Source organism: Camelina sativa, chromosome 3, assembly GCF_000633955.1.
Source record: "Camelina sativa cultivar DH55 chromosome 3, Cs, whole genome shotgun sequence".
NCBI classification, from domain to species: domain Eukaryota; kingdom Viridiplantae; phylum Streptophyta; class Magnoliopsida; order Brassicales; family Brassicaceae; genus Camelina; species Camelina sativa.
In genome coordinates, this window is record NC_025687.1 from 15802792 (window position 1) to 15817595 (window position 14804).

General features: G+C 34.3%; 1 protein-coding gene across 1 annotated transcript; it reads left to right on the forward strand.

The window, feature by feature from the left end:
* LOC104777236 (secretory carrier-associated membrane protein 4) lies at window positions 10787-14152 on the forward strand. The gene is made up of 12 exons (XM_010501447.2): window positions 10787-11036; window positions 11934-12026; window positions 12101-12163; window positions 12264-12297; window positions 12424-12546; window positions 12646-12708; window positions 12808-12901; window positions 13029-13074; window positions 13172-13239; window positions 13520-13568; window positions 13648-13713; window positions 13816-14152. The coding sequence occupies exons 1-12, from the start codon at window positions 10971-10973 to the stop codon at window positions 13846-13848; spliced, it is 798 nt and encodes a 265-aa protein (XP_010499749.1). The 5' UTR covers window positions 10787-10970; the 3' UTR covers window positions 13849-14152.

Genomic DNA, 14804 nt, shown 5'->3' on the forward strand with positions numbered 1-14804 from the left:
TGCGCAACGAGGATGTTATGATCTGTTAACGGGGTAAATTTTAACACCCCAGTTCAGAGATATGCAGAGAGGTTTAAAAGAATTGATTTGGCCACTTCTGTCACAAAAGTAAACTTATATTTTCGGCCAGAGGTCTTGAGAGAACTCCATGGTTAAGCATGCTTACGCTGGAGTAGTTTTAAGATGGGTTACCTTTCAGGATGTGATAGATGCAATTGTGTGAGTTAGGACAAAATACAGGATAATGTGAGGACTTGTAGGTTCGATAAACAAATCTTAAAAGTCTTTTGGATGTAGCAAACTGATTGTCGGATAAGAGTGGACTCACAAACCTTGTGTGGACATGGGATCCACTAAGAGATATGAAGCATGGGCCATGGGTGAAAGTATTTAGTTGATCATAATTTAATTTTGGTCGAAAATCCTCTATTACCCATTTATATCTATAAAATAGATTTTTCTCACTTCTTCTTCTGCCAGGTCAGCATTGAACTTATTAATTACCTACTTCACCATTTTACTTCAGCCCATTTATAATTGTTAGGCTTCAACAGATTCCCTAAGTTCTTTTTAATCCACAAAGAAGGTCCACCACATTCAAATAATATTCCAGATTGTTGGCCAACAGACTAAATAGAATCTCTTCGCGCACACACATTCCCCTTCCTTGTTCTCCACATTGCCATAAAGGCTTCTCCTTCTCTACACTTTCGAGTCTTTCTTTGTCCTCATTGCCATGGAGTTTCACCATGATACGTGTAAATGCATTCAATGCAACTCTAATTACTTAACACGTTTATTATTTACTTTTCTAATTGAGTCCTCAAACAATTTACTTTGGGCCTTACCATGGTATACTTACAAATAAGTTATAAGTCATACAAGGTATAGATAACTCGAATCGAGAGACAAAACTAACGTTTCGTGCCTTCTTTGTAGCTTAGGGCTTGAATCCCATGATCTTCAATTCATCTACAGCAACTCTGCCTCAAAATGTTGTTCACTCTTTGCAAAGTCCCCTTTATATTAAAAGAGAAGCATTCTCAAGAAAATACTGATGTGTCATCGCTAGAGATCTTGAATTTATTGCTCTCATTTTTATAGATATTTACACATAATTGTTATTAAATGATTAAAGAATATTCTTTTTCAATTAATTAAAAAAATCAAACATTTTAATTTTAAAATATATTTTAATTATTTTATAACAGATTTAATTATTATAACATTATTAGATCTAAAACATTTTCAAAACCCAAATTTATTCACCTATTAAAAAAACTGATTACTATTCACATATTTAAATTTTCCAAAATAAAATTATCACAATAATCATTATAATAGGCAATTGACTTATTTAATATTATGGATATAATATTTCACGGATGAAACATATTCTTACAAAAAAAAAATTGTATAGATTGAAGAAAGAGCGGATTATATATTTAGTTGATACATAGTAGTTTGATCTAAACATAATCTCACAGCATAAATTTATCCCGCACATAGTACGGGTTGTTACCTAGTAACTGTTACTCTCTGATATGTCTATATTTTGTCTCTGCTAAACATGTTTTTGTCATGCATTTAGTAAGGATAACTAATTGTTTTGCATGAATTTCTAGTCTCTTTTGTACACTTTGCATATTTAGGTAGTTCTTGCATTATCTTCGCATACATCGTGCATTTTGGAGTATTTCAGGTATTTAGGAGACTTCGGAGTCGTGCCGATCGAGTCGCGCAGTCGTGCCGATCAAGTCGCACAGTCGTGCCGTTCGAGTCGTGCCGTTCGAGTCGCGCCGTCGAGTCGACTACCGTTCGAGTCGACGTCACTCCACTCGAGCCAACGCCATCACTCCACTCGAGCCAACGCCATCACTCCACTCGAGCCAACGCCATCACTCCACTCGAGCCAACGCCATCAGTCACTCGAGCCATTACTCATTCGCACATGTCAAGAAGACGTTCCATCTTACACGCTTCAGGAGATTCTCAAACCGACTCCTCATCTTGTCGTTTTAAGTTTTAGGGATTTTATGTCTTTACTATAAATACGTTTTGTTAAGTCTTGGCGACATCATCTTAGTATTTATCTCGTTTTCTTTTGTAAGGTTTCCCTACCCACCAAAAACGTACTCTGATTTTGTATCCTGAGATCTTTGAACTTATTCAGTATTTTGATTTGATTCCTTCTACAAAGTTGTTCTTCACATTATTACTTATCTAAGAATGCTTGTTTCAATGTTTTCTGAGTTTGTATTGTTGATGAAGATTTTCGAATCTGAGTAGTGCGTTAGTTCTTGAGGATGGGATAGATTAGGTGGAGGATCTTAGGATGTAGAGTGTTTAAGCGTTGATTGTATGATTCCCTTCTGGACTAGAGTAAGAAATACTAGTTTTTCTCTGATCAATTGGGACTAGGTTTGAGACATTTCCACACCAAAAGGTGTTTGATGAAATGTCTAACCAACTAGTGCCAGAGACTTACGTTCCTAGCCTAAGAGATTAGTTGTCTAGGATGTTTGTTGATGTGAATGAACTTGTTTTTTCATGCCATGCTTGATCATGTTTCTCTAGCGAGAGCTAGGTTTGGAAGTGGTTGAGTTTGAGTAGCTTTTGTCAAGAGATTGGATTAGCTAAGAAGTGATGTTCATTGTCTACGGATAGATTGCTTGTGGCATGTTAAACACTTTGTAGACTAGGATACTCCACCGACGTCAATTACTCCCATCCTTAGGACTTCTTTCTTTCTGATTTTTATTACATTCCTGGAATTGTTTCGTTTCCTGCTTTTTAGTTCATGCTTAGACTCATTTATGTTTTTATTCATTTTCGTTTCTTGTCATGCATTCTCGTTTCTAGTTCTGTGACTCATTTCCGTTTTGCATTTTGATCATTCTAGGATTGTTACATAAAAACACTCTTTGAATTGGCTTAACTTGTGACTTCTTGATTGCATCTTGAGTGATAGTAAACTTTCCCAACTGGATTGACACCTTAAGTATTACAACGCATAAGGTTAATTGAGACCTACTAGGAGACACAAAAATCTTAGTATCACTCTCCCAACCATACTTATAGACAAACACTCTACTCCCTCATCACTCATTTATGAAAAAAGTCTCCACCTTTAACTCACATGACAAGCTCTGCTCAATGTCAGAATACGACACACTCCATTCTTGCTCAAATATCATACACAAAACGCAAACAAAATTCATCAAATCGGCAATAAAATCCAATTGTTGGGCGTTATCAGTTGTAGTTCTGGTTCTCTCTTACATGAATCTACGGACTTTGGCAAAATGACAATGGCTTTTTGGAATAAAAAAAGGTTTATGAACGATACCAGGATGACTTAGATGTGTTATAACTATAATGTACTCAAGTGACTATGTTGAGTTATGTTCATGGATGGCATGCTACAGTTATGGTTCAAATAGCTTAAATTGGGTATATGTTTACGTATTAAAATTTACCATAACCATTTCTAAATCTTTAATGATATTATAATTCTCAACAAAGTTTCCCAGCTAAAAAAAAATACGAAATTTATTAACCAGCAAACTCAAGAAACACAATATCTCAATATCAGAAAAAAAAAAAAAACATATCACTCCATCACTTATTAAATCTCGAATGAAATGATACTTTATGTTGATATGCTTAGTTCTCTCTGATGAACTGCATTCTTGGCCAAAGTAATCGCACTTTGCGAGTCACTATAGATGCTTATTGATTCTTCCTTAAACCCAACTTCATTCATGAGACCCCGTAACCTTAGCAGCATCAGTCAAAGCCATATACTCGGCGTCGGTTGAAGACAATGACACAACCTTTTGTAAACTTGATTTCCAACTAATGACATTATCTCCAACTGTCAAAATTACTCATGACTTTGAACTTCTGTTATCTTGATTTCCCTCATAGTCAGAATCACTCATAAAGTATTCACTCACACATTCACTTTCTGCTATACATATATTTTTCTTATGTCAAATTACATCCTATGTCAACCTTTCCTTTTTATTTTTTTTCTTTTTCCTTCTCATTTTTCTCTAAAGACCTTGAGAGAAGACCATATTCTGTAGTGACAATGTCTTATTCCCATGGATACCCCGGTTTTAGTGACATACAGAGAAGTTTAAAATAATTGATTTGGCCACCTATGTCACCAAAATGTATTTATCTTTTCGATCAAGTGTCTTGAGAGAACTCCACTGTTACATTTGCTGATGGTGGAGTAGTCTCATGATGGGTGACCTTCCGAGAAGTGATTGTCGAAACTGTGAGAGTGAGGACAAAATACAGGAAAAGATCATGTGGTGATTTGTAGGGATGGCAACAAGTCTTTAAAAATCTCTCAGACGTAGAAAACCGACTGTCGGATATGGATAGGTTCACGGGCCTAGTGAGAGGACGTGAGGCCCATGAAGAAAGGTGGGCCCATCGACTGGAAGTGGACATGGAATCTAATGAGAGATGGCGGTTGGAGCGTTACAATGTTTCAGCTGAGTGTAGCTACGAGGCAGACCATTCAAGAATAGAACTGCTTGAACTTCCTCTGCTACAAAACTCTCCAAACTACCTAGCTCAGCCACAATCTTCAAGAAATCATTCACATCTCATTAATGGTATTTTATTCACTCATCCTGATGAATAAAACTTAAGCTGCACATAGATCATTCGACACTCCTTCTAATTCAACGGATGAAATCTTGAAATAACTGAACGAGGAGGTAGTATTAACTAAAACGCAATTACGTACGTCCACAACTAATATTAAGTGTTTTATTATAATATGTTAACATTATACAATGTTGTAATACACTATAAATTTAATAATCTAAAAATAACATCTGAATCTTCAATGCATCTCTTCATCATTTCATGTTTAAAAACAGAAATTTCTAAAGATGAATGACTTCAATCGTTTTTCTACTCTTATAGTTTTTTAGTATAAACTCTAAAGGTATCCAAACACATCAGTATCCAAAATATGTAACTCAATCGTTATTTTTAGGGGCTACGGTATTAGAGAGCAATACACACTCTCGCTTTATTATTATTATTTTCATATTCTAATTTTTCATTCATGCTAGTTTTCGTACTTTTGTATATACTGTATGTGCCATAAACAGATATATAATTAACATTATCTCTGCTAATTTACAATTCTCGAAAAGATTAAAAGATATAAAAAGCAAACAAATACGAATTCTTTGAATAACCATTTTCACCGTCCTTACTCTTATCTTGGGGTCAAGCTGGTAAGGGTGTGCGCCCATAAAACATATCCTCCCGTTTCTCATGAATGTTTGGCGGAACACATTTTCGTAGAACTCTACTTCTCAGTTCCCTAAAAGCAAAATTTCCAATGATATCGCGATGTTTGGCGTCGCCTCGTCCGAGTAATTTCGAAACAAATTGACGAAATCATATTTCTTTTCTGAGGAACGGTAATCCCGCAATAAACCTGACGTACAAATTTTATTTATTTACAAATTATGTTTATTAAGAATGATCAAGCTTACCAATAAAATAATCTTCTATACTATACACAATATTTTATATTGTAACATTTCCGTTTGTGCAGAGGTTAAAAATGATTAATTTGGTAATCTTTGTAACCAAAGTGCGTTTATCATTACGGTCAATGGTCTTGAAAAAAATTCCAGAATTAAGTGTGTTTAAGCTGAACTAGTTTCAGGATGGGTGACATTATGAAAAGTGCTTGTCGAAACAGGGACAATGAGGACAAAACAAAAAGAAAAATCATATAGTGATTTATAGGGACGTTAAAAAAACTCTTTATAGTCTTCCAGACATAGCAAACTGGCTGTCGGATATGGGTGGGTCTAAGGGAAGAAGTGAACATGGGATCCACTAAGCAAGGTGGGCCCATGGAGCGGAAGTGAACGTGGGGCATATTAAGTAAGGTGACGGTCGGGGCATTACAAGTGATAACAGAGCTGAACTTAGGCGAGTGTGGAAACGAGTAGACTCACACCGTCGGAGGTAACAGTATTGGTGTACGAGGACGTTGCGATCTCTTAGTGGAAGTGAACTGTGACACCCCAGTTTTCAGAATAGTTTAAAATAATTGATTTAGCCACCGATGTTACCAAAGTGCAATTATCTTTTTGGTCAAAGATCTTAAGAGAACTACAAATTTAAGAGTGCTTGAACTGGAGTAGTTTCATGATGGGTGATCTTCCCGGAAGTGATTGTCGAAAATATGCGAGTGATGACAAAACATAGGGAAATATCATATAATGATTTGTAAGACGATAAACAAATTCTAAATCTTTCCGGACGTAGCAAACTGACCCGGATATAGATGGGCCTATGGGCCAGAAATGTATGTGAGACCCATTAAGCAAGGTGGACCTATGAGCTGAGAGTGGACATGGAGCCCACGAAACAAGGTGACAGTAAACCCAACTCAAGTACTCTCTAAAGAATTTTATTCATAAGAATATTTTTTTATAAGACTATTAAAATATATTTTTGTAAGACTACCAACCACATGTCATCCTTTATTTAAATTATTTTTTATAAGACTACTAAAAGCAATTTGTAGTCATCTTTGTAATAATTTTCTATGTCAAATTATTCTTTTAAAAATATATAAGTAAAATCATTCTTATAAGAACAGTTTGCTATGGGTTTTTCAGTAAAGAATATTATCCATAAGCTAGATTTTCCTATATAGATATCAATAATATTCTTTACAGAAAAACTACTTCAAACATTATTACCTTTTTATAGTTTTCTTAGGACTTTTGACCGAAAAAATAATTGCATTTATGAATAAAAATATTCTTATGAACAATTTGCTTAGGAACATCTAACTTACGAATAATATTATTCTGTAAGGAATATTGTAGGAAAATATACGAAAAATTAACTTATGAATAATAATATTTACAGAAAAACCCAAAGCAAATTGTTCTGATCATAAGAATGACTTTACTTATATATTTTTAAAAAGAATAATTGAACATAAAAATTATTACAAAGATGACTACAAATTGTTTTTGTATTCTTATAGAAAATAATTTTAATAAAGAATGACATGTGGTTGGTAGACTTATAAAAATTGATTTTTAATAGTCTTACTAAAACATAATTTTTTTAGTAATCATAAAAGTTATTACAAAGATGACTACGCCATGCCATAAATAAATTATTTTCATTTACTTATAATTATCTCTCAAATTATCGACTTTTAGTGCATATAAAACAAAATACCTATAAAAATTAATTGATTCATTCGGATTATAATCACAGGCAATCAATTAATTTACTATTGTCAAATATTTTAATGTACAATATTTCCATAATCAATACTATTCGCTAATATTTTTAGTCGAGAATTCAACATACTCAATTTTCCAAACACAGTGAAATTATCAAGCTTCATTGTAAACAACGATTTTCTTGTCTGGGATGATGATACGAGAGTTTATAAACAACTAGATGGGGATCCGTCCGATGTGCGGGTTTAAAGTTTTACAAATTAAATTAAATTTAACAAAAAATATATTAAAATTTATTATATGTTATTTATAATTTTATTTTTCTTATAATATACTGATTTATATCCATTTACAAAAAATTTATTTATGTTACTATTAAAAGTGTATTTGTTTACACCTAAATATACTCTATGTTACAAATATATACTTTATCACCACCTAGAAAATGTCTGTATAAACACATTAAGCCAACTATTTTACTTTTACGTTTGCATAGTTTTTTAATTACTAAAATTGTTGGCTCCAAAAACATTTTGAAGAAAAAATATATTACATAGTATACTAATCAATGATGTATCATCACAATAATGTATGACCACCATGGAGAAAACCTCGGCTTCGCCCTCATCCCTTATATAGAGAACCTTGCGTCCAACCTCTTTTACGATGGAGAGAACTTTGGCTCCACTTTCCTCCTTTGGGGATATAACCTTACGTCCAACCTCCTCCACCTTCCTCCTTTGAGGAGATAACCTTGTGTCCAACATTCTCCACCATAGAAAGAACCTCGGCTCTACACTCCTCTTATGTAGAGAGAGAACATGTTCACGTCTTTTTACTATCTCAAAATGGCTTGCTCCAAGAACCAATCAAAGAAAAAAGCTTTTTCTAACGTCACAAAATCTTTTGATAGTAACTAATGTTAAATTTCCCAATGTATTAGTGATAGTAACTATGTCAAAGTGAAAGTAAAATAATTGGGCTTAATGTGTTTATATATTACATAATATACTAATCAATGATGTATCATCACAATAATGTATGACCGCCATGGAAAAAACCTCGGCTCCGCCCTCATTCATTATGGAGAGAACCTTGCGTCCAACCTACTCCACCATGGAGAGAACCTTGGCTCCTCCTACCTCCTTTGGGGAGATAACCTTGCGTCCAACCTCCTTCAACTTCTTCTGTTGGGTAGATAACCTTGTGTCCAACCTTCTCCAACATAGAGAGAACCTCGGCTCTGTCCTCCTCATGTGTGGAGAGAAAATGTTCACGTCTCTTAGCTATCTCAAAATGGCTTGCTCCGACAATCAATGAAACTAAAAACCTTTTTCTAACGTTACAAAATCTTTTGATAGTCACTAATGTTAAATTTCCAAATGTATTCGTGAAAGTGTCTTTGACACACCATGATGTAGCCTCTGTCTCTGTAACGTCTCAACCGCCACCTTTCTTAGTGTGCCCATATCCACTCTCAGTCAATGGGCCCACCTTCCTAAATTGGGGCTTACATATATTCTCGGCTCGTGGACTCACCCATATTCGATGGCTGGTTTGTTACATATGGAAGGCTTTAAAAACTTGTTTACCAACCTTACAAATCAACAAATGATATTTTCCTGTGTTTTGTCCTCACTCGCACAGTTCCGACAATCACTTCCAGGAAGGTCACCCATCATGAAGTTCTCTAAGGACCCTTGACCGGAAAAAGTGCATTTTAGTGACGTATGTGGCCATATTAATTCTTTTAAACCTTTCCGCAAACCACGGTGTCAGAGTCTTTGAGCCGTTGTGGATCTATCAACAACGATTTATCTTTTTCAATCTATCTATCTATGTTTGTTGAATTCTTGTGTTTGATTAGCCTATTTTATCCATTCATTAGGTTGATGAGCTTTCTACTCATTATCTTCCTTTGGGATTGAATGAATAATGGTAACAATTATGTTTGTAGAAAAAAAAGGTTTATGACCAACCAATCAAAGTTGAGAAATTAGAACAAAAATTGATTTGGAATAATTAAAGAAACAATATAAAATTATAAGCATGGTAATATATGAATTCCAAATAATTCAAAAGTGAAAATATAAATTAAATAAAGCAATCTAAAAATACTACAATAAATTTTAAAATACAGTATTAGGAAAAGAAGAAGCATATATTAATCTTCTTTTTTTTTTGTCAACATATTGATCTTAGCTATTCCCAACTGAAAAAGAAGAAAGTATGAGAAAATTTTGGATTAAAAAATAAGAAAAATCTACCTTCCCATTAAAAAAGATTTCCAATTAAACAAAGTTGAAAGCAGTATATTTGTAAATTATTTAAATATGAGACGATCGATGGTTATATAGAAGTGAGTATTTATAAAATTTAGAATTAAAAATTAACTATATATTTTCCTTAATCCTTTTTCCATATTTTTTTGTAGAATTAATAACTAAAATTAAGTAAATAATATTATAATTTCTAATTTTATGAAATATATATATATATATATATAATATCTTTATCATTATTTTTAAAAACTTGTATTTTTCTTATAAATTGTAAATTCTGTAATTTTTGACAATTATCTTTTTACTTTATTAATCTTTTTAAAAACAAAATATTTTATTTTTGTTGAAATCAATTTCTTCCAGATAAATATTAACTTTTACATATGTCAAAATCTTAGATTAATAATTTGACACATGTCAAAATTTTGTTAATGACTGACTTTGAAAACCCAACTTTTTATAATAAGATATTGCTTAATATTTAACACGACCCGATCCATTTTTTTATATGTAATATCATTTAATTAGTGGTCTCATACCCATTAGGCAACTAACCACAGTCAAACTAAATAATGTAAATAACCAACAGATACCGGTAAATTGATTAACCAAATATCCAGCAACCTAACAACATTTTAATGATTCAACTCTAGCAACCTAACAGAAGCCAGACCACAACAACGAGCCACTAGAACATCCTAAATTTCTACTCTTCATCGTCTTGATTCAACGATCACACTTTGCCTTTACCTGCACCACAACACATATGAGATGCTTGAGTATTTCACACAAGCATATAAGATAACTCTAACCAACAAACAACAATCAGCAAAAAAACCAGGACAATTGTATCGACCGACACCAACCAATGCATCGACCGACACCAACTCGGGTTGCATCGACCGACAGAAGCCTGAACCGACTGATGCAAGACTCACCTGCATCGACCGACACCAACACTGCATCTACTAACGTTTCATCCTGCCCACTGTAAAAACTAACACTTTCTGCATAATCTTCAATTTCTTAATTTTTGGTTTTGTTCTTGGCCGTTTTGCAAAATAACTATTTTACTCATTGAACAATAAATTTGACATCTGAAAAGAAAAAAAGAAACAAAAGACAATGGTATGATAAACAATAAGTTGGGCTTACCTAAAAATGGACCAAACAACCAAAACGGCCCATAGACTTCTTAGGGGTAGTTTCGTTAAGTACCAATAGTTCCAAATCCCGCGTTTCGTATTGAGAGAGAAAAGAGAAAGAAAAAAAAGCGGTCGATCCATATCAGTTCGCTTCACAGTCGGTGCTCATCTTTTTTTTTTCTTCATCTCTCTCTCTTTCTTAACTCCTCGCCGGATCTCGGCGATCTTATCGGGAACAAATCTATCAGTTTCGTAAATCTAGAGAGGATCTGTAACTAACCATGAATCGCCACCACGATCCCAACCCTTTCGATGAGGAAGAAGAAGAAATCGTCAATCCTTTTTCGGTAAATGCCTACTTCTCTCTCTCTTTCTCCTTCTCCTTCTTTTTCTCCCCCTGAATCTTCGTTTTCTATTTTCTATTTGTCGGTTTTGGGATTTTATTTTGCGTTCGCGACGATATAGGAATCTAGATCTCTCGCTTATCTCGTGTATTTTTTTTTAGTTCGTGCATATCGAATCTAGTAGAAACTGAGGACTGTGTAATGTCAGTTTGATTACGGAAGGCTCATTTCTATCTCAATAACAGTGTTTAGGTTATGGATCTCTCAATGTTTCTTCGGGATACTGGCCTATATTTATTGGATCTGGAACTAGGTTTACTATTTTCCAGAAATGAGTAGTGTTAGCTAGTAATTTGTTTCGGGTGGTTTTTACAAATCAGTGATGCTTGTGTGACTCACTCGTTTAGTTTTTGGAGAATCAAACTCTATGTTGGCTGATTCTTTGTGTTATTTTGGTACTNTTTTTTTTTTTGTTTCGATTTTGGGATTTTTTTTTGCGTTCGCGACGATATAGGTATCTAGATCTCTCGTTTATCTCGTGTTTTTATTTAGTTTGTGCATATGGGATCTAGCAGAGACTGAGGACTGTTTAATGTCAGTTTGATTACGGAAGGCTCATTTCTTTTTCAATTACAGTGTTTAGGTTATGGATCTCTCAATGTTTCTTCGGGATACTAGCCTATATTTATTGGATCTGGAACTAGGTTTAATATTTTCCAGAAGTTAGTAGTGTTAGCGAGTTATTTGGTTCGTGTGGTTTTTACAAATCAGTGATGCTTGTGTGACTCGTTCGTTTAGTGTTTGGAGAATCAAACTCTTATGTTAATTGATTCTTTGTGTTATTTGGTACTTCACATTTGATAGTGTACTGATTTTGTAATTTTTTTATTAATATTGCAGAAAGGTGGTGGAAGGGTTCCTGCTGCATCTAGGCCAGTTGAATTTGGCCAAAGCATGGATGCTACTGTTGATATTCCATTGGATAATATGAATGTAATGACATTAATTTATCCACTGAACCTTTATCTCACTTGGATTCATCTTATATGGGTGTTTGACTGATGCAGGACTCTTCACAGAAACAGAGAAAGCTTGCTGACTGGGAATCAGAGCTTAGGAAGAAAGAAATGGTTTGTACCACTAGACATTGTCATGAATTCGTCAAACATATCTTCACCGTGGTTCTTAAACTTTTGCTGATTGATGTTCTTTTGTATAATGTTCACTCAGGATATCAAGCGAAGAGAGGAAGCTATTGCTAAATGTAAGCAGATGATATAACTTGATGACAATATTATTCATTAGTTTGACTTGTTTCCGAACGATATATCTTGGTAAATAAATGTCTTGGTGGATGATAACTAACCATAGTATTAAATTGGTTTTGCAGCTGGTGTGCAGATAGATGATAAAAACTGGCCACCGTTTTTCCCAATCATGCACCATGACATTGCTAACGAGATACCAGTTCATGCTCAAAAGCTACAGTATCTGGCTTTTGCTAGTTGGTTAGGTCAGTCTAATATAGTTCGTCTGTATTTTTTTTATGACACGTATCTAATGTGTTGAATTGATGGGCTTGTATTTGACTGATCGAGTTTTAAAATTTCAGGTATAGTTCTGTGTCTGGTATTCAATGTCATTGCAACGATGGTCTGTTGGATTAAAGGCGGAGGTGAGCCTACACTATATCATAATATATTACGTAATTGTTTTTATGAAGTTCTGATCGGTTTTGGTTGAACTAATACTGATTTTGATATAATAATGATAGGTGTCAAAATCTTTTTCCTTGCCACGATATATGCCTTGATCGGATGTCCACTTTCTTATGTACTATGGTACAGGCCTCTCTACCGAGCCATGAGGTAACACTCCTATTAACTGTTCTCTTCCAGTGGTTTTATTACATTCGTATTTCAGTTTGTCACTGTGCATTGATACTACTTTAACAAGACAGGTCATGTAATTGAAATGCTTCTTATGACCTTGTAGGACTGACAGCGCTTTGAAGTTTGGTTGGTTTTTCTTCACCTACTTGGTGAGTTTATAAGAAAAATTGTCAGATTTAATTTATATCTTACCTATGAGCAGATAGACTTCCCAATTTCCACATGATTGACCTTGGCTCTTTTCAGATTCACATTGGCTTCTGTATCGTTGCCGCCATTGCCCCTCCGATCTTTTTTCATGGAAAGTCATTAACGTAAGCCATTCAACCATAGCCTATGATTTTCTGGTACTTCATATGTAGTTCGGTAGCTTCACTTGGATAGTTCTAAATTGTTTTGATAGGTTTATTAATATTGACTTGCAACTTAAGAACGATATGATAACCAGTTTAAGTGAGAATTAGCTGTATTTCACCTCTGTACAAATATTTTGACAGTGAAACCTGACAACCTTGTTAAATTAATACTCTATATTGTATCAATGTTTTGTTGCCTTGAGATTGACATTGTTGCCATTCTCTTTTTGATCAACAGGGGTGTGCTTGCAGCAATTGATGTCATGTCAGACAGTTTATTAGCCGGGGTATGAGCTAGACATTCATTTTATATTCACGAAGCCTACAATATATTTCAATGTGTCTGACCCTAATGAATGATCGCAGATCTTCTACTTTATTGGCTTCGGTCTATTCTGCTTGGAGTCACTTCTGAGTCTATGGGTTCTTCAGGTAAGCCTCTTATCATACTTTTCATGGTTTCTTCAAAAATTGTTGACGTTGATTGAAACGGTAAACATATGAACTGATCTGGTTCCCATTTTATATTTGCAGAAAATTTACCTCTACTTTAGGGGAAACAAGTGAAAAGGAAGAGAGAAAAGAGGAGGATGGTAATTTTTCCCTTGCGATAAAAAAGGTTTGAAATATGTGTATCTCGTATGAATGTAATTACCATTTACCATTGGATGCGTTGTGTTGATTGAGGTATATTTTTAGTAACTATAGTAAAAGCATGAGAGAGTGGTTGTTGGGCCATTTCTTTAGGTTTTTTTTTTACTCTGTTCTTTTCTGGTCTGTAATACCTTTAGTAACAGTATCGTCTCTGAACGTTTGGGATTTTTTCGACGAAAAGTATTAAGACAGAAATCATAGCCATGAATTATTACTAGCGACTCATTTGGGTCTGAATTTTAGTTTTAGAATCTGGTGTCAGTATTATTATTCGAGAAATGACCATTAACGTTTTCTCATTTGCAAACACCAAAAGGGATTCAATTTCGTAAAATTAACCAACACCCTAAAACTAATTAGTTGTGGTGTAATAAATGTCCATAGTCAATTTATCGTTAGCATATGACCCTCAATATTTTTTCACGGTTGAAATTGAAACGTATGACTACATTCACTTTCTGTCCAAGAATATGCAACAAGTGCCGATGCAACGCGGTCTATAAAGTATAAACCATGATTTTACAATCCCGAAGTCATCTCTTGTAATAAATGCAATTTTGCTACGTGTAATATAATAGCCGTACGGTGAATAAAAGTTTAGTGTCTTAACTAATTTGGTTGCTCAAGGCTTGAAGTCCATTGACCATTGTTAAGGTAACGCAATAAGGCTTGGTCGCGAAGAAAATAAAAAAATAAATGCAAGAAAAGGTAAGGGGTTCAAAGACCATAAAGATTCGAAGCCTAAAGGGGATATACGACGACGTGTCAATGTGACCCACATAATACACTCTCCTTCATCTTCAGACCTTAAACACCTAATCCCCATCACTCCAATTAGAATCTCCCACGTGTCAATTCAAATATCCAAA

Excerpts from the sequence above, each read along its gene's own strand:
- LOC104777236 (XM_010501447.2), top strand. The coding sequence starts at position 10,971 with ATGAATCGCCACCACGATCCCAACCCTTTCGATGAGGAAGAAGAAGAA. Across the intron at positions 11,037-11,933 it reads AAATCGTCAATCCTTTTTCG|AAAGGTGGTGGAAGGGTTCC; the intron begins GTAAATGCCTAC and ends TTAATATTGCAG. Across the intron at positions 12,164-12,263 it reads AGCTTAGGAAGAAAGAAATG|GATATCAAGCGAAGAGAGGA; the intron begins GTTTGTACCACT and ends ATGTTCACTCAG.